The following is a 20774-nucleotide window of genomic DNA, read 5'->3' as shown; positions in this document are numbered from 1 at the left end:
ATTGAACATTTATGATTAGTCGCTTCCTGGATTGGAATAAATTACTTTTTTGCCATGTGTAAGCGTGTCGTTAGAAATTCTCACAAAGTTTATTTGTAATGAATATTTTTATTTTTTTATTGATCTGCAACTAAAGTTACAGCGTATAAAATAAAGTTTATGTGTAATAATTTTTTCCTCACGCATTTTATTCCTTTACACATATTATTAATAATATAAAATTAATAATGTTGTGAAGTTGTTATATGATACGATTGAAGATCGAACATCGTCGTGTTAAAGCGAGGCCAATATAAGAAAAAAATAGGAATTTTGAAAGGGCCAGTGCAAAAAATAGAGGTATCACTTATGCTCGCTCATTTTCTATGAGGAATGTAACATTGCTGATCCGTGAGCTGTCGCTTCCAACTACCTGGACGAAATCCATCTCCTCGGCTACGGCAGCAACCTCGACGTTTTTATTGAAATTCGACATTTCAACGATATAGGTGCCGGCGCTATCCGGGGAGCTTATATGCGACGACTCGGGTGTGTTTGTTTTTTTGAGTGTACCTGCCGAGTGAAAATTGAATGAATGACCCGGACTCTTGGATGCGGTCGTGAAGCTGGACTGCGTATTACTATTTCGGAGGGAACCGTCGTGGGATCTCGTGGAGTTCGCGACGCGGTCTTCGAGGAGCATATCTCGTTGAAGAACGGCGTTGTCGGACGCATTGGTCCAGAAACCATCGCGCTCCTTCGCGCTGGAACTCCGTTTCGCTTCAGCGACGTCGTCGAAAAACATTGAATTGCCGAACAGTATCGAGTCGATCTTCTCGATGATGGAGTGCAGTCGATCCCAGCTCTTCTTTCTCCAGTTTCGCTCCATTTCTCTCGAGTGGTGCGACATCATCCATGGTTCGTGATCATTATTTTCAATTTGTATTATCGTGTGTTCGGTTGTGGGATGACGAGATAAAGGAATTTCTTTCGTCCCTGCTGTGCTGGGTTTACTTTGACGAGATGGAGGACAGCTCAAGGCATCCAGGATCACTTCGTTACCCCGAGTTTGCGTCGTGTCTTCCGTAAGATGTAGTCCAACGTCGCTGCCGCTTGCGTTTTTGTTGTGTCTTAGAACACGTACCGACGTGGGACTGCCGAATATCGAGTATGCCAAAACGTGATCGTAGGGATGGTAATCCACACAGGTAACAATTGTCTTGGCCGAGCTACGCCCACTGTTCGTGTACCTAGCTACGTGTTTACCTGTCTCCAAATTCCAGATATTCAATACGGAATCCTCACTACCGCACATAACAAATCCACCGCAGGGAGATATACAGGCTTTCAATTGTATTCTATAAATAAGAAAGAAGAAAGATTCAATAAATCGAATTAATAAATACACAAATTTTTATTATAAGAAATGAACCAATGCGTAGGCCAGACAGATGAAACAAGTATAATGTGTGACAGAGATTTAGAGGGTTTGATATGTTCACGCAAAAAAATGGTGTGAATAGAGAAAGGTAAGAGGGAGGAAAAAAAATACGAAAGAATGTACAGTGGACAATAAATTGAAATTAAAATAGCAACGTCGAGATATATGATAAAAAAAAGAAACAATCAGAGATGAAGTAAAAACGAGCAAAATGAAAGGAAATAAAGTAAAGAGAAGAAATAAATATGTAAAAAAATGCCACGAAGTTAAAGAAAGCAGGAAGAAGGCAACAAGGAAAGAAAGAAAATTCGGTATTGTTGAATGTTGTCTTCGCATGTTATTTAGGATGTATAAAAAAAGTTGATTGCAATGCTTAAAAACGCGAGTATGAAGAATGCATAAAAAATGTTCATCCAACGTGCCTTTGATTGTTAAATCGTTTGTACTTTTGCAAAATCACCCCGGTCGCGAGATCTAGCATTCGCAGGCCGTTGTCTCTCGAATGCACGAGGAGTCTAGATTCGAGAGGATGTAAAACAATCGTGTTAATAACGACGCCTTCGATCTCGCGAATTTTTATCTTCCTCGAGATGCATCCCGTCCTCTTTGACGGTATCCTACTGTCTCTGCGGATCGTCCAAAGGATTATCAGTCCCACGCTGTCGGCGGTAATCAAGTTACCGTTCTTTTGAAATACCATAGAATTGACGAAACCCTCGTGGCCTTCCAATTCCTGGTTCAGTTCTCGCTTCCTTGACCTCCTGTCGTTCGCCCAGATGCGAACTACTCGATCGTAACATCCAGTTGCCACGAGCGTCGCATTGCCGGGCCCGTACTTGGCGCAATAAACATACGAAGGATGTGGCAGCATCTGCAATAAATTTGTTTTGTGTACATTTATTTTATATAACGCGAATTTTCTCTCGACATACGTTTCTTTAATGCATATGACACATTTTAAAGACAGTCGCGTTATATTTTAAACAGTTTTGCTTAATTTGGTGCGTCTTTTTAATATTATGTATAAGACTATTTAATAGAAAAAAAATAGCGCTATAATATGTTAAATACGCAATTATTGTTGCTGATAAGATGCACGACTTAGTTAGATATTTAGAAAATTAAAAAAGTTCATGATTAATTAAAAATTAATATCATTAATCTTAACGATAACAGATAAACATGAATGAATCACATACAACATAACGTTCATAAAATCTTCATAGTTCCATAATTCATCTCCATGGATGTTTATTGAATTAATTCATATGTTATCTTGATAGATATATTCATACAAAATCCATTATAAATGGCCATTACACAACTACCCATTATAAAAGTCTATTAAACATCTACTATCCATTATAGAAGTCTATTAGATATAAATTTAGTATAAAATTAGATTATATTAGAAGGATATTTTAAAATTTTCAATAAATTTTGTGTATATTCAGAAAAATTTATAATATTTCTCGTAATTTTTATTTAATTATATTTTTTCATGATTTTTTCACAAAAGATTTACACGAATATAAAGTTAAATAGAAGTACCAAAAGACCTACAGATATTTATAGTAGACATCCATGGGAAGTTATATGGACGGCAATAAAGGCTTTGAATTTCTATAGTAGACGTTTGCTCGACATTTATTAGAAGTTTTCGTTCCGTGTGGTCAGTTACCTCGATGTGCTGCACGATCTGATTGCGAACATCCCAGATACATGCGGTCTGATCCGCGGACGCCGACAACAGGCAATGATCGTCGCTGGACCAGTTTAGAGAGTACACGAAACTCTTGTGGCCGAGAAATCGAACGCGAATCTTGCCTGAAGTTTCGACCTGAAATCGAAGTAACAATAACTACTTTATTACAATGATTAGTGAAACAAACGACAATAAATAGTTTTCAATTGCAATCATATTGTAACTGAATTTTACGACTTTGTCTTACAGAAACTTAATTATCACATCTTTCTTTCATTCTCCTCTCGTCTAGACGCGATATTTGTTTGCGGTATCTGCGATATTGACGCACCTCGTAAACGACAATCGGATAATAGTACTCCTCGGAATGGACGCAGGCCAGATACTTGCCGTCGTTGCTGAAGGCGACGTAGAAACAACCTTTGTCGCTCACTTCCGTCTCGAACATATTCTCGTTTGGGATTTTACAAGACTGAGCGGCTAATCGCGCCCATTTAGGGAGACCTATCGATTCCGATGTACATTTCGAAAGATCCCGCGAGTCCTTTCGCGCATCATCAAGGAGATCGTTTATCGGCAACTTTTGATAAAGTACAGGCTCAAGTTTCGGTGGTGGAACTGATGTCACCGTGACCAAAAGACTGCTGGGATACTTGTCCCTGTTGTTCGACTGCCACCAGGTAAAAACCTATACGAGACGAAAGAAATGAATAAAATTTTCTGCGATATGGTATTGTTGCAAAACTCTGCGTAAATCACCCCGAAAAGAATCGTTATATATCTACTACGTTGCTATGTTAGTTTTACGGAAAAGTAAAAATTGCATTCCGCAAATAGAAAGTTATACGATCCTTTTCTTTAGAGTTATGTATCACGCTAAATTATAGTCTATTACAGTCGGCAATATAATTCAATGTCTTTCGCTTTCTTCCTGGTTCATTCAACGGATTAGCTAAATTTTTGCCACAAAGACGACAGACTGCGTTTTCATGGAAAATGCGGAATATATGTACACAGAAATGCATTAGAAACACACTCACTTATTAAAAACGGTAAAACGGGAATATTTTAACAATGTATAATCGAATAGCAGTACGCGAAAAAAAATGATTTATTTTAATGTACAGCGCGAGAGAAAAATTCATAAATTTATTCTTTTCGCTTTTGAAGTCGCGTCAAAAATCCAGCGTATAACTGCAACAAAGAGCTAGAAATAGTAATTTATAGTAAATTATTCAAAGTGGAATGCAAACACATGCATATGCAATTTTTGTATGAAAGTTCTAAGGAGTTTAAATGGCAATTCCGAAAACGTTTAAATACTGAAAATTTGCTTGAATAAGGAGCCATGAATACCTCGCATTTTTGTCTTCCGTATTTTTTAAAGCTTCGCCTGGGTTTATAAAGTTGCAGTCGCACCTTCTTGCCGGTATGAAAAGTATTATTGATGCCTACGGGTTTGAGGAATGCCCAGGCGATTTTGTTCCAACATCCCTCGCTACCTGAAATATCAGACCCAAATTATTAGATTTACATGATGTTTGTAAGCGAAAATAAGGCCAAACAATTTTGTAGTTTGGCGATGACATTGAAACTACAAAATTGTGAGTCACTAAATATTGCAATGGATATTATCAATGATATTTACAATCAAGTAATCTATTTAAAATATGCTGACTTTTTATTTTCAAAAGTAATATTAGCAAACTTTCTTTCCTGAGGATTTATGTGGTAATTACTTTAGGATCAATCTTACATTCGAAGGCATTTCTATTGCTCAGTGTTTCCCTAAAATGTATCTTATATTAATTACTTAACGTAATTCGGATAATTTTAATTCATAGGAAAAAACAAAAAAAGCTTTTTAATGTAAAGTTGCAATAAAAAGGTCTTTCTCTCTCTCTCTCTCTCTCTCTCTCTCTCTCTCTCTCTCTCTCTCTCTCTCTCCCCCTCCCTCCCTCAATAATAGAATTGATATACACTCTTAATATTATTTAAACCAACTAACTACATAATATTCTTATGAGATCTTAGTAGAAACTTGCCAATTTTGTCGTAACTGAGGCTCGCGTCGGCGAAGCTCAGGAGCTCCATCACCTCAAAGAGGATCACCACCTGTTCGCCGTCCTCGCGTCTCATAATCGCGTCAAAGTTGTGCTCGAAAATGAGCTCCTCTTCCCAGACCGGTATCATCGATCTGTTCTTCTTGAAGTCGAACTTGCCGGTGATCATCGGCTGAAGATACGCGCTGCTGTTCTCCGTCGTGCTCTTCAGATACGAGCCCGTGCGAGCCTCCACGATGTGAACCCTGACCATCGGTCGCCTCACGTTCACGTAATCGGGCTCAAGCACGTCCGCCCGGTGAATCGTCACAGAGATAAACTTCATCTCCTTTTCCTTCTCCTTCGTTGCCTCCTTTTCCTGTCTACGTTTTTTCTTCCTCTTCCTTCTGACCCTCACGTCCTCTGCCTCTGCCGCCGAATTCGCATCCCTCGCGGACGAGCTGACGAACGCGTCGTCGCCGGGATGCTCCTTCTTCTTGAACAAAGGTCGCTCTCTCCTCCTCGACGATTGATCGCGCGTCGTTTCCGGTTGGGATCTCCGGCTGCTCGAGACTCGCTCCTCGGAGGTGATCGAGCTCGACCGAACGTCGGTGATTCTCTCCAAACTCGCCGACGAGTCGGGTTCTCTAACGCTGTTTCTTCGGCTTCCCGAGGATCTCGCTTTCGAGGAACGATCGTCGCTGTCCCCTGCGAGACGCTTGCTCATCACCATCTCTTCTCGTCGATGCTTCTTCGAAGAGTCGCCGGACGTAGTCCCAGCCTCGTCTACGTTCTCAATGTTCGAGCGGTCGCTCATCCTCCTCATTTCGATCTTGGTGCTCTCCCGTTTGTGATCGGTCTCGATCCGGAGCACCTCGTCCTCGTTATCGGACACGAAGGCCGGATTGTCGAAGAGGACGTCGCTCCGTCGCACTCTGGTTCGTGGCGCCGGTACCGGGGTTTTACGCGTGTCGTCGATCAACGGGGACGCGTCGTCGCTTGTCTCGGGCAATCGGATCACGCCGGCGTCCTTGGACCAGCGTTTCCGCGGTGGCCTCTTCGGATCCGTTCTCTCCGCTTCCGTTTCATTCGTCACGTTCGCCACGGTGCTCCATTGCTTCCTGCGCCGCGGTTTCTCCTCGAGAGATTCATCCTTCTTTTTCGGCGCGTCGAATTCCTCTATCAGATCCAACGACTCCACCATCAAATCATCATGTTTGGGAAGATCCTTCGAGGAACTCCTGCGATCAGAGGAGCGATTCCGACTATTCCGAGGCGTTTCGTTCGCTCGCGGAGAAGCTTTGGAGGATCGCTTAGTCTCCTTACTGTCCGAGGGTTCGATCGTAAGAGTGTCGTCTCTTTGTTGTTGTCGCCGGCCCGAACTCTCACCCCCGTTGTGAACGTCCACGACGACGTTAACCGTCGTCTTCGGCGGTATCGCGCTCTCCGTCGACTCCTCCAAGAAAGAGGACACATTGCGCGATCTCCTCAATCTCCTGCCCCTCGACTCGACGGACTTGGCCATCTCTGCGACTATGGTTTTGGCGGACGCGCCGCTAAGAGAAAGAAGGTCGCTCGCTAGGGAACATCGCGTGTGCTCCAGTTGTACGAGCTGATCGATCACTGTGTGGTGATACCATCGCGGCCCTGGAAGAAAATAATTTTGTCCTCGTTGTAATCTTCATTAACATTCATGTGCATATGTAAACTTTACTCACGATATATAAATACTACGCTGACTACGTTGTCCTTCGTGTAGCGAGAACCGCGTTACTAACAGGTGGCACACCAGGTGTGGGAGTACTTTTGATTACGCTCAGCGCAGGCATGGATCGATCGATACGGTGGGCGGCGACCACGAACTCGGAACTCGTTCAAGCCCTCTTTATGCATCTCTTCAATTTCTGCGCAGACAAACCTTACACGTTTTAATTCGCAAAATGTTTATACGATAAAATGGAAAGTGGGACAAAAAATCATTGTTACCACGATCGTTTTCCTTAATATTTGCCTCGAAAAATGCTTCCGCATCAATTTTCCCTCTTGGGAATACACTCTCCGCAATTAGGTTCATTAGCACTTGGTCCCAGTAAATTTTCACGGACTAATTTCACGGCTGTTGGATTTCTGTCCTTTATTTCTCTGATCCGAAACGTAGCTAGCCTTTCAATTCCTGGTTACACAAATTGGCTTTGTGCACAACCACAGGTCAAAAAATCTGCACAATTATATATTTGTTTCTTTAAGCTCCACACAATAGCTCTGCGAGAACTCTCTCTCTCTCTCTCTCTCTCTCTCTCTCTCTCTCTCTCTCTCTGTTACATATTTTTTCCACTCAAAGCGAAATAGATATATATAACCGGAACTCGAAAGTAAAAGTATTTTGGAAAGACAAAATCGGCGAAGAAGACAATAGGCCCAAGCGTTAAAGGTGATTTATATATGTGACAGGTGAGAGCTTCCTTAACGGTTTTTTTTTATTTAGAAATGTGTTTCGCAAAAGGAAAAGTAAGAAGAGAAAATAAAAAATGAACTTTTTACGATAAACCTGACAATTTGTAAAACGTTGCGAAACGATTGTCTGCTCCATTGGTGCGTGTTTGCAGCTCTACCAACTTGAATCCGTTTTCCCAATGCTAATCGCTACAAATGTGGCTAACCATAAATATTCATTATTATATAATTCGAAAAAAAGCTTTTCGATTCTTTTGCAGGCGAATAAAACTATGATTATTCCATATTTGTATTATTACAGTAAACAGGAGTAAATTACAACATGAATAGTAAAAGAAAAAGAGGAGAAAAAAGAAAAGAGAGAAAAAAATACAAAAATATAATGCAATTTTATTGATTTAAAATAAAAAAAGTATTAGAATAATTATCTGACAATCAAGACTCGGCTGATTTTGAAAAGATCGATTTAGTCAATCGTATGACAATTCTTTCTTTATGTTAACAATATGCATATATGTTTGCATACAAGTACAATGATTGACACTATGACTATCCTGTTATATGTTATATTTATGAAATATGCCCGTAAACTGACAAGCGTTGGCATAAATAACATTGCATGTAAAGCTGCGCCCGCAAATGTTCAGAAATTGTATTGAATTTGTTTCAAGCAACGGTATTCAATATTCGTTACATTTTCCCAGCAACAGTTTACGCCTGGAGGTTTCATTCGATTTACAGTTTACATATTATTATTACATATTATTTACATATTATTGCTGCAAACAGTTTGCAGCAACAATTTACATATCTTTGCTGTAAAGTATGAATCCTAAACAGAGCTACGATTCATGTTTACACAATGTTTGTGGCAACGATACATAAATTATTTTCAGCGACACATTTACATGATTTTGCACACTCACATTCTGCTATCAGGGTAATATGATTAGACATTTTAATTTAAGTATAATCATATAACCATGAAAAAATCATCGCAGTGACTATTATATTGTTCCTCGACCGTTTGGGTCAGGTTCTTTCTGACAAAGTCATAACAGCAAAATAAGTTTGGAGCACGTTGATAGCCTCCCCGAGTTTCATGGCGAAGACCATGGGATCATTTATCATATCAATCAATGTACCGATAGAATTGAGATCCAGTAGGATATCAGTGAGCTTGTGAGGCATGAAATTCGGGTACATGTTACAAATTAGCGGATACAAGTACTCTCCGATTATCCGCCTTTGTTTCCGTCGCGGCAAAGTGGATAAGTGCGATAAATCAGGCATATTTGGGAAATGCGAATTCTGCATGGGATACATCGTACATTCCTTAAAAAGAAAAAAATTCTTTTAAGAAGAAAATTAACAATCGATACGTGTGTGCAATACAAAATAAGTAAGCTACGACAATTTTTAGTTATTGAGCGAATCGCGGGCTTGATATTTATTTATGAATTGTAAGCATTTGATCGCTATATTATTATATATATTTATATCGGAAAAGTGCGTGATATCTAAATTGGATGCACAAAGTTTATAACAGAAAAACAAGTTTTGTGATAATAAATGTAGCAATATAATTAATTTGAGACGTGTGAAATCCGTTAAAAAATAGGATGAAAATCTTAGATTATTCCGCATATTATTCATAATCAAGAATTCTTGAAAATCATGGAAATTTTGAATTTTTTAAAACTATTACATCTCTACTCTATCACAGTCGCTTGAACACACAACTTGAATCATATTATTATAAATAAATTACTGTACGATCAAACAAAATGACAAAATAATGGAAAGAACGCGTTTCTTTAGCCACAGTTTTCCGCTCCGTTGCAGATTGCGACTTGTCGTTGAAATAGAATATGATTCAGCATATTCACACTTACCTCGTTATTTAACAACTTTATTCCAAAAAACGCAGAAGTAGAAAAAATACAGGAAGTGTTCTTGCCAAGTACGATACAAGCTAACTGACTAAAATTCGCCAAGGATTGCTAGCAAAAGATCTAAAAGAGATGTTTTATGTAACTATCCGTTATCTTGAGGCACCGCCTACTTCTGTCTCTGCCAATCGTCTGGAAACAAAAATAGAAAAAAGAGGAGAGTCAAAATAAAGGAAACGCTAAGGTAAAAAGGACGAAAAGTGCAAGAAAAAAGTTTAGGTAAAAATTAAAGAAAAAAAGGCAAGATGGAAAAGACAAAACGTGACTTCGCGTTTTCTATATGGAATACATGTATAGAAAAAAAATGACGTAAAATATTGACAATATTAATTTTAAAAATGCAAATATATTATTTTAATATACGTTTAGTTCTTTAGCTGTTTTAACGAAATACAAACTATTTTCTCCTAGAATGTTTATTTGTTCCAACTTATACTGTAATGATCCAACTAAGACTGGCTAAAATATCTTATATTAATTATTCATAATTAAATTACATCATTGTAACTTACATATAATTATTTTAACTTATAATCGCACCATTTTGCATCACGTTGTTATTTAGCTCAACGGTATTTGCTTCTTCCGCTTGTCGCGTTAATTCCTGTGCAATAATAACCGAGATTTGAAAATGTATCTGCGCAGAGTTGATTAGATATTATTCAGTGACGCAAAATCCCCTTACCGCATTAATCATATTTTCGTATTCCTGTTCGCATTGCACTATTAATGCATTCTTCAAATCGCCGGAAAATTCTTTAAAATCTTCTCGTTCATCTGGTTTTGTAGAAATATCGGTGAAATCTGATTCACCGTGCGTCTTCAAGGTTTTCATTTTCAATCGTTGTTCCCTGTTTTTCGCTTCTATCACTTTTTCGCGGCGCGTCTCACGATCGAAAAGCTAAATAAACAATGTGAATAGTGTTACTATACTGTATTAAATTATAATGCCGGAAGCGAAAATTCGTGCAAATATTTTGCGCAATACATTGAGAGATAAATTGGAAATAAACTATATCTTTCTTATTATATCTCACTTATATTATATCACAGCCTATAAAGTTGGATCTAAAAAATTTTCTTTTATTAAGCTTTTAAGAATGTATTAAAAATTTATAATTATGTAATTGTAACATGTTATCTTGTATAACAATAAGAATAATAATTATCATTAATTAGATATGTCGTTAGAGATTGATATGAAAATAACAAAATACTCAGTTTCTTCTTCTATTCTTCATATGTCTTTTATGATAGTGGACAGAAAAATTAATTTTTTATTATTCTGATATTTACCGCGGTTAATAGCAATTTATCGTTCTTTTGATTGATCGTTAAAGCTACCGAAAATTCGAGCAGATAAGTCGAACCCTTTTTATTCGCCACTGCAGCCAGTTGACCCTGCTCGTGAGGTCGTAAACAGGTCAAGCTTTCGTCGCAGACCTTCGAATGGATTATATCGTTAAAATTTATTATCGATAAGCAATAGCCTAATTAAATACCTTTATGCTAAGAACCGGACTGTCTTGCTGAATTAGAAAATCCCACACATCTAAAGTCCCATCAACTTTGATCAAGTAATACACGGAGTAACGCGTAGCGCTCCAAGCACCACCGGTTAAAAAATCACGGTGTCCGCTGAAAAAATATGACAATGAACAGCAAGGCCGAAGGTTTCCTAAACGAATTTCCTATTATCCCATTAAGCTTACGGCGTCCAAGCTATGCAGGATTCCCTGCAATCTTCTGACCAAATTCTCGTGGTCCAATCGCCGACCGTCAAGAAATTTTTTACGAATGTCGGGTTTCTTTCCAGACTTATGACCGGCCCATACTGCGCTTTAAATCTAGTTGCGATCTTCTCACCGGGCGTCTTACCTTTGCGGTTCCCTGATATTACGACACCTAAAGGGCAAAACAATTCTCATTGTCATCACTACATTATCTATATTTTTTTCTTTCTCATAAAAGTTCATAATTAAGTTCATTGTCATCGAATAATTACTCGTTGAGTTCAGCTTAGAATTCTATTTAAAAGTTTATATCAAGTTACACAGCTTTTACTTAATCGCGTACTTAAATATATGTATATGTGTATGTGTGTGTATATTCTGATTCTTCAAATGTTTTTCATATTATACGGGGCATAAAATTATAAGTAAAATTATTCCGAATTTAAACACAAATTATAGATCGTCTAAGATAAGTTTTATGCAATATTTATCGACTGCATTTTTATATGTTACTTATAAAATAATCCGATATTGAGCAAATAATTTTTCTTATCTCTTCTTGTAATTTTTCATGTTCTCGATGTCACTGTTTTACTTACAAAACATTCGAATTTTTTGAAAAATTGCTCAATCACTCCAAATCTCTTTTTACTTTATAGTTTGGTGGAGTAATCTGGTAATCTCTTGTATAATATACACTAGCATGAAGTCATGTCAAAGTGTAATTATCATGCCTCATCAAGTTACATCTAAATATGCAGTTCGCTCAACGATGATAAATTGGTCTATACCGTTTTCCAAGCCACACATGAAACGTGTCCCTATCGAAGGTTCAAACTGAAGAGCCGAAATGCCGGTAGCTTTGTCCACATTCTGATCCTCCGGTTTCAGCAAGTCTATTACCAAAGTCTCTGTCGGAATCTGCAGCTTTCTGGTGTCCCACCACTTTATCTACAAACGAACGACATGCAGACTCATCGATGCGGTGATCACGATTTTGTGCGAGATCACACCTGTCCGTCCTTCGAGGCGCTGAAAAACTCGGTACCAGTCTTGGAATTAATCCACAGGGTCTTGTCACAGGGATCTCTGTGGCTAAACTCGACCGAGCTGGTGTCTACCATTTCTGACCCTCTCCTAATGTCCCAGCATGCCACCTGTCCAGTCATCAGACCACCTACCAAGGTGTTGCTGTCTTTGGGGTTGTACTCCAATGTCAAAATCGGGCAGAAGGGTTTTAGTGTTATGTAAGGATTATTCGGGTTCTCTACGAAATTGTTCTTCGTAAATATGCCGATCAACAATTAATCAACCTCGATCCCACGCTTACTTAACGCACCTACTTCCCAGATGTACGACGTATAATTGCTGGAGGTTTTTTTGAAGTCTACGTTGCAATAACTGGCCGCAAAACGATTACCCTGGTCCGGCGACCACGACAGATGAGTAATCTGCCGTTTCATCGTTAAAGGATCGCGATAAACGTTCACCGTACGCGAGAATGCTCTTTGTATCAGCGGGATCGCCTCCACGTCGGCGAAGTATTCTTCGTAAATGTTGCAAGCGTTGTTTTGCAAAATACAGTGCTCCATCGACTTGAAAAAAATGTTTCGTACAAGTGTATAAGGTAGGTCCAATAGTTTTAAGAGAGCCGATCAGAGTTCGTCTACAGATATTTACAGGTAGCAACTGAAGCATCGTGTGAATATACAGTTCATCCTTCTCGATCTTACGCCTATATCTAACTGTCTGTTCTAGATCCTTCATGTTTATGTCTTTCGGCCAACCACCCTCGTAATGAAACATTTTGTTGTCCTTATACGTCGCAGTAGTTGTATTTACCTGAACAAAATATGTATTTTATCCATTATAACTTTGCTGTAAGTTTTCCATAAATGTCGATTAAAAATTATTTATACCTCGTGAACAGCATAGACTTTACTGCATTGCGTAGAGTGTGTCACGGGATCCGTTCTAACATAATTACTCATTAACGCTGGATTCGATTTGATTTCCATTTCTACTTTGTCAAAGTCAGAGAAGTTGCATCTCTTCCCGAACTGCATTCTCTTTTTCGTATAAGCGTACTCCGCATCCATCGTGTATAAAGATAAAACTTAAATTAAACGTAGGGAAATAAATAACAAATCTAGGGTGCACTCGCGTTACAATTTTAGTTTGATATTAAAATTTTATTTTCCACACTTATTAAGAGATACTTAATGGCACAAAACATTTCGATTGTCATTACCGTGGCGCAATAATATCATAAAAAATTTTATTTAAAAATTATTTAAAAAAAAAATACATTCTGCAGAATTCCGGTCTATTCCTCCACGAAAAGTGGATATCAATTGGACAATACAAACACAGTGGGGTTACTATAGTAACAGAGAATATATCATGGTGTGAGACTTAGCTATCGGTCCTCACTAAGACCGGCACTTCGGGATTTAGACCTTGATAGAGAATAAACATTGTCTTATACGCTTGCGCGTACTCCGCGCTCGCAGGCTCGATGTTAGATTTGACGGTGGGTATCACGTCGCGTAAAACAATTTGGGTCAATGTATTCAGATATTTGGTGCGCTGCAATTTTTGTATAGCTTCGTATAGCGACAAAAATTGCTTCTTGTTACAGTACTTTATGTTATATGCTTTAGAAAAATCTACAACAAAATTGAGATTAATTGAGCAAAATTAAATCAAGATTTAAAGCTAGTCAACATACGTGTAAAATGTGAAATTACTTTTAAAGTGCTCCATGCAGGAAATATTCCAAACCCCGTTCGACATCCATTCTCTTGATAAAGGAAAATCACAGGATGGGTTTTTTATAATCGGTTCTGCAATATTCTTAATATCATGCTGTTTGAACGAGGCTCCCAGCTCGGTGGAAGTAATGATTTTCATGTCATTGGATTGGATCGAATCTAAATCTTCGCTGAAAATGCTACTAAATACAGTTATCGATTTTGCTGCCTTATTAAGCAAATGAGGGTCTTCCAACATATAATCTTGCATAACTATATTCTGCAACAGATGAAATAAATATAAGGAGTCGATCTTGCATAATTTCAAGAGCACGCCCCTTCTCCCTGCATTTACATTACTTACCATCGCTTCAAATTCTCTTATAAAAGTATCGACCGATTTCTTGTATCTAGTTTCTTTAGTATCGTTCAAGTTATCTCCTTCAGTTTTTAAAAACGCGTGATAAGTTCTCAGTACCTTAACAATATCATTCGGCACATTAAAATGCTGGAGCGCTTCCACTACATCTATTGCTACAATCTGTTCTTCAACGGATTGACGCGATTTATTCCCATGCACTGGACAATCGTTCTCAATCTTATCAGGAGAAGAAATTGAAACGCTCTCGGTAGATTGTCGTGTCATTTTGTGTATCAAGTCGCTTAATTCAGCAGCTGATGCTTCAGGTGACAGAGACTTTCTTGACTGAAATATAAACGCGCGAAAAAAACCATGTTACATTCAAAGTTTTTCAATATTTTATCGTACTATATATTATTGCTACGTACATTTTGTAAGATATCATTAGGATTACTATCGCCAACTTGTGATTTATTTGCCGAGCTTATTTTTTTAACGTTCAATTTATTTTCCAGTATAAAATTCTTTCCTTTCTTTGACTTTCCTGTAACTTTTGCAGACGATACCTTTGACTGCATTTTATCAAGTGCGTTACTCTGCTTTGTACCGCCGACATATTTTCTCGTCCCGACGGAAGTTACTTTGTCGTTTTGAGATGCACTTGATTTTTTACACTCGGGGTTTTTCGCGATATTTAAGCTTTTCGTTGTAATATTGTTCTTCGATACTTTCCTGCGATCGCTAGTCGACGCAGGATTGGATAAATAAATACTTTCAACCGTGTCCTTCCTTGAGACTTTCTTCTTTAACGCTACGTTAAACTTCAATTTTTCCCGCAACTCTTGCGCCAGAATGATCGCTCTACCTATCCCCGCGGCGATCTCCTCAGCTTCATCTTCATTCTATTAATTGATGATAAATAAAACAAATTCATGCATAGGCAAAACATAAATTATATAAGCAAAAACACAAATATGAATCATACTTTTTTACAGATACAGATGCTTTCGTCGGTTTGTTTCTCGACGACGGTTTTCACCTGCCACGGCTTTAAAACGAATGCTGCTTCGTCACAGTCTCGTCTCAATATTTCCTTCACTTCCTCCGTGATTAGCAAAGTGTTATGTAACAGTTCGTACAAACCTGACAAATTCAATGTACGGTCCATTACTTCCGTACGTCTGCGATCCTAATAAAAGAAATGCAAACAAAATGTTATTATAGAAAAATGAGAAATTAATGAAATGGAAAAAAGACATTCGTCCGTGCCACTCAAAGCGTTAATTACGCAAGTAATGTAGTTATTGCCTCAGGCAACAAGATAGCCATATATATATATTATACTTAAGATATATATATATATATATAGTATACAGTATACATTTACGTATAGTAATGGTAATAAAAAATAGACATAAGCCAGAATAGAATATATATAATCTTCATATATTAAGAATAATGTATATATATATAATAAAGACTTAATTATACATACATACATACATACATACATACATATATATATATATATATATGTATAAATTTTTACTTTTCTTTCTTTTTTCACAATATGTGCCTCATCGCTAATTTCCTAGAGTTTCAGTCAATTAAAACTAGGAGAACATTGAAACGGCTGCCTATCCTAACTATATATATATATATCTAAAACCATCACCCGTCGTGATAGTTTTAAATGCTGTAAATTGGAAATGTGTTTATAAATTACTAGCTCTCACAGAGCGCTCGAAGACTTGCTTTCGCTTGCGCATCGCAAGGAGCAACAATTCGTTTAAACATCTGTCGACAAAATAATAGCTTTTATAAAAAAATAAAGAGTGATTTCGAGACGTTCTTAGATTAATAATTTACCCTCCCGTTCCACGTTCCATATTGTGGAGTGATAAAAGCGCGAAACTATGAACGATAAAGCGCCGCAGTTTTCAAAGGGCAGAAAGTCACATCAAGTCGACATGCACATATAATAACACAAATGGCATAATCATATAGAAATATTCATATATTCGTATTATTATCGCGCATTAAATGCCTCAAGTACATTGCAGACTTTTATGATTCTCCGTTTACGTAATTTGCATGCGGCCATCAGGATAAAATAATTCTATATATCACGAAAGTACGCCATTTGATATCAGCTGTGACAATAACCCTATGGAAAAGTGCGAACGCAAATTCTTAATTACAAATTGTACACCGCGACATTTACCTAAACTTAATTCCTAAAATGTGTGAGGATGCACCATCGAGTTCTTTTTTTTTTATCTTTATAAGAAATTAAATAATTCTGTAAAGCGGGAAATTGTGGAATTCATTGACTGGATGCAGGAAATATAACAGACGAGTCAATGTTGATTTTACTTGTTCTTATAATAATGATTATGTGCGTTTACAACTCGTCCTTCCTTGGCACGTCATCGTCCTCATCCTCTTCCCGAGCCTGTAACGAAATAAATAATACAGCATAGTTGCAACATAATATTATATTCATATCATTAAAAAAATTCTAGAAGAAATTACTGCAATTCACTATCTTTCAGTCCAAAGTGTTTGTATTATTCTTTTTTTGCGCTTAAAAACAATCCCTTAACATACCTCTTCTGCAGCTTCGCCGTACGATCCACCGCTTTCAATGAATTGAGAAAGACCTTCGAGTGTCCTCTCACCGTTATATTCCACACCCTAGAGCAAAATCGAAATGAGCGCATTTTAAACATACTGTAAATATGATAATACAAATTGAATGAACGTAAAAAAGGTTCGTACTTCATTCGTCCCCTTCTTGTAGAGTATGAGCGTGGGGAAGTTGCTGATCTTTATGTCCTCCAACTCGTTAGCAGTGGCATCCATCTTCGCGATAACCAACTTGTCGTTGTCCTTGTATTTTTCGCCGAGCTAAAATTATGTTCGATTAACAAAACTGCTTTCGTTTACCTATGTCATTAGGAATAAATTCCAACGAAAAGGAAACGTACCTTCTCGTAAATGGGCGCTAGCTGCTGACAATGACCACACCAAGGTGCGTAGAATTCAACGAAAACATCCTTTTCCTTATCATGGGCAATTTCGTGAAAGTTCGTGCCGACAAGAACCTTCACCGGGTTCTTATCCCAGTCCTCTGGCAAGTCTTGCGTAAGCAGGTGTCTCTTCAATTGGCCCTCCATGAAAGCGGTAACAAATGCTAGGACATTCTCGGTGGTCAACTCTGGATTGTCGGGTTTGTACTTAGCCATGTCTTGTTCGAGCTTGATAAGCCGCATAGCGGGCACATCCTCTCTCTTCAAACCGAAGAATTCCAGGATACGTTCGTGATCGGTCTCATCACAATCGATTGTCACAAACAGGACCTGCGCATGGAACATTTCAAAGTATTATATCAATTCCTTTCTGAAATGATGCCGCAAGATAAGTGACGCCTAAACTTCCGTACCTCGCCACGGTATTTCTTCGCCGGCTCGTGAATACCTTCGACGTATTTCTCAAAGTGACCGGCCTCTTTACTGAGGAACACCAACAAGTGGCTCTTGATGTCTCCGCTGAAGATCTTCTGTGCCGTGTCCTGGTTGAATTCAACAACCAGAGGTAACGAATATACGGAGATGAAGTTCTGCAAGGCTACGGGCGTAAGCTCTTCATCAAAGACAGCTTTACCTTCATCAAACTATAAAGAATAGAGATTAATTAAATTTGAGATCGCGCTTCCAAAAGAGAAATTAATTCGATCCATAATTGTTCCTGTTCTTATACTATACAGACGTACCTTCTTAAACAGCACGATCTTTCCATCTTCGATTCCGTGTTCGCTAAAGACTTCGTCGGCGCTCGTAATACCAAACACATGATCGTCCACCGTGCTGCCAACTTCCAAGAATACCTTGGCGGCATTACTTTCCACATCCTAATAAAGTCGTTACACATTTATATAAACGGATAAGCTGTAGCAACATATTACTTCTGGTTATTACAATAGGTTTAAAATACAAGGGATCCAGAGGTAGCAAACAAAAAATGATAGATCATCCCACATAAAACAAGGGGAATGTAAAGAGGATGATTTTGATTTCGTACCTTAAAGAATCCAACAATGGTGACTTTATGCGCGTCGATGAACGCCTTGGCTTCATCAATCGTGGGCAGGTCTTTGGCAGGCGGGCCAGTCTTCTTGAGCAGCCAATTTACAATCTCGTCGGCCTGACGACCACCGGTATAGTCGACCTGGGCTCCTTTACGGTAAAACTTGAGAGTGGGATATCCCCTCACTAGGTGTTTCTCAGTGAGTTCCGTCTCGATCGTCGCATCTATCTTGCCCAGTTTGATCGGCGAGTTAGCCTCCTCCAATTTCTTTGCCGCCTTAGCGTACTCGGGCGCCAATGCTTTGCAGTGTCCGCACCAAGGAGCATCTACAACGAGGAAATATAATGTAATTTATCGCAGCTCGATACTACTACTTGCTGGCACGGCAAGATAATCATCTCTTAGCAAAAACGTGATCGACTGTAATACTTTTGTCTCTTTCACGACTTAATTCTTTAGCGTCGAACATTTTAATCTTTCAAATTTACAATTCTTGATTAATCTACAGCTAGATCTATAAGGCATTGCAATTTTGCATCAGAAAATAAAATCTACTGAGCTCTATGGAGTCGGAGCCATTTAATTACAAAATAAAAATACAAAAAAAAAAATTAGGAAAAAGGAGGAACGTCAGAAAACCGAAATGCGGTATTTCAAAAATTCAAATAACATTTGAGACATTTAGAAAATTTATTCAGCAACGTCGGAGTATTAAGATACCATATGGTCGCTTATGCGTCTCAAAGTCGACAGATAGGCGGCAGATAGCGATCTAAAATTGATAATCGACGTATCGAATTTCGATTCCGATAGGAGAAGAACGTGATTAATTCTGTCCTCTAATCCGTACAACGTCGACTACAATTTGTATCATTTAATGGATGGCTGCGCCGACGTCGTCATCGTCATTATCATCATCCTAGAGTCATGACGCCACGCTCGATCCCGCAATCACCGGGGCGATTGCAGTTTACACGACGCGTATAACGGTAAAAAAAATATACGCCAAGAAGCGAGAGCCGTCTTATCTTCGCAGCCGCACGCCTCTGCACTTTCTGCTCAACCACGAGCGAGACGAACGCGCAGAAAGAGGAGGCCCATAGAAAAAATTAGAGAAAGATGTAAGAAACAATTCGAGAAGATCGCGATTGGGCGGTCGAAGGCCGAAATAAATAGATATCAATACATAGACGAACGTCTCGGACGCTCCGGAAAAAAAAAAAGAAACCCAAGGACGTCCAAATATGGATCTTCTCCGGGCGCTTTTTGCACCTTTTTTTCCGTGGCCGTCGCACGTCCGGCCCGTCCGGCGCACAGATTCTTTCATTATTCAGAGAAAGAGAGTAGCGGAGGAAGGGAGGGAAGAGGGATTCGCGGAAAAAAAAATCCCGACGGGAATGTCCCTCGGCCGGGCGATCGCCGAAAAGTCACGAACCCCCCAGGCCCCAGCGTGCCCCAACCGGCCTCCCGTTATCGTCCTCTCTCCCTCTCGAGGATGCTCGGAGTGATGACCAAGTGATGACGTGTAACGGAGCCTCGCATCTGGCGAAGCCGGCGAACGAGCGGGCGTGCGGCCGCGGCCGCGACAAAACGGAGCCCTCCGAACGGAGTCCCGAACGGAGAACCCTTTCCTCGGTCCTCGAGGGTCGTCGGCCGGGTACAGAGAGTGCAGGCGCGAGGGTGCAGCTCTCCAGAAGAGCAACCAGATACACACGCAACGCAGGGTCACCGAGACGGAGACCGGAGACTCGCGCTCCGCGGGAGCGGAAAAAGGGAAACGGAGCGGTATATATATATATACTCACAGAACTCGAGGAGCACGTAGTCGTTGTCCTGGACGACGCTCTCGAAGTTGTCCTTGGTGACCACGAGGACCCCGTCCTCGGTCTCGACCTTGGCGAGGGAGGTCGCGGCCAGGCAGAGTGCCGCCAAACATAATCCACCGACGAATCTCATGCTGATCGGGATATACCTCACTCTCTCTCTTTTTTTATCCCCGTCTATCTCTGGATCTCTTTTTCCTCTTTTCCCCTGGCGTTCCCCGCGGGTTGAAAGCGCGGCCTACCTCGGCTAGGACGAAGACGTCGACGGGACGAGGACGGGAGAAGCGGGAAGACACGCACACCGTCCACGAGGAGTACGCGCGATGAATGAGCGGACGCGACGCTGCGTCGGCGGGCTTGTAGGCTCGCGTCGTCTCGCGTTGGCTCGCGGACCTCATACGCGTGGCATCGTCCTCATCGTGGGGATCGCTGATTGGCTGTG

The 20774-nt window shown here is 39.6% G+C and overlaps 3 protein-coding genes and 1 pseudogene across 5 annotated transcripts; all 4 read right to left on the bottom strand.

Annotated features, from left to right (window-relative positions):
- Positions 1–36: 36 nt before the first annotated feature.
- Positions 37–9700, bottom strand: LOC143899435 (uncharacterized). Of its 2 annotated transcripts, XM_077409726.1 has the most exons (9): positions 9517–9700; positions 7154–8956; positions 6886–7071; positions 5167–6814; positions 4482–4623; positions 3457–3813; positions 3102–3260; positions 1843–2291; positions 37–1337 (listed from the first exon to the last, which is right to left on the bottom strand). In XM_077409726.1, exons 4-9 carry the CDS (start codon positions 6690–6692, stop codon positions 347–349), a joined length of 3624 nt encoding a protein of 1207 aa, XP_077265852.1. In that variant the 5' UTR covers positions 6693–6814; positions 6886–7071; positions 7154–8956; positions 9517–9700; the 3' UTR covers positions 37–346. The 2 variants fall into 2 exon arrangements, with proteins under 2 accessions (XP_077265852.1, XP_077265853.1); XM_077409727.1 differs by having other exon boundaries at positions 5167–7071.
- Positions 9701–10927: 1227 nt separating this feature from the next.
- Positions 10928–13405, bottom strand: LOC143899441 (dynein axonemal intermediate chain 2). Its single transcript, XM_077409735.1, has 7 exons — positions 13226–13405; positions 12987–13148; positions 12646–12901; positions 12320–12573; positions 12098–12257; positions 11286–11478; positions 10928–11211 (listed from the first exon to the last, which is right to left on the bottom strand). The coding sequence occupies exons 1-7, from the start codon at positions 13403–13405 to the stop codon at positions 11064–11066; spliced, it is 1353 nt and encodes a 450-aa protein (XP_077265861.1). The 3' UTR covers positions 10928–11063.
- Positions 13406–13479: 74 nt separating this feature from the next.
- LOC143899439 (uncharacterized) lies at positions 13480–15866 on the bottom strand (annotated as a pseudogene). Its single transcript, XR_013257493.1, has 5 exons — positions 15406–15866; positions 14849–15322; positions 14424–14765; positions 14057–14339; positions 13480–13975 (listed from the first exon to the last, which is right to left on the bottom strand). The product of XR_013257493.1 is annotated as an uncharacterized LOC143899439 (transcript).
- On the bottom strand, positions 15841–20734 carry Pdi (protein disulfide isomerase). The gene is made up of 8 exons (XM_077409734.1): positions 20315–20734; positions 18504–18835; positions 18196–18333; positions 17866–18096; positions 17411–17782; positions 17202–17330; positions 17031–17117; positions 15841–16875 (listed from the first exon to the last, which is right to left on the bottom strand). Exons 1-8 carry the CDS (start codon positions 20463–20465, stop codon positions 16825–16827), a joined length of 1491 nt encoding a protein of 496 aa, XP_077265860.1. The 5' UTR covers positions 20466–20734; the 3' UTR covers positions 15841–16824.
- Between the last annotated feature and the right edge of the window lie 40 nt (positions 20735–20774).

The sequence above is a fragment of the Temnothorax americanus genome, unplaced genomic scaffold (assembly GCF_048541705.1).
Source record: "Temnothorax americanus isolate GAGA-0224 unplaced genomic scaffold, ASM4854170v1 Scaffold27, whole genome shotgun sequence".
Taxonomy (NCBI): domain Eukaryota; kingdom Metazoa; phylum Arthropoda; class Insecta; order Hymenoptera; family Formicidae; genus Temnothorax; species Temnothorax americanus.
Note: the sequence above shows the minus strand (reverse complement) of the source record. Positions and strands in the feature narration are given on the sequence as shown.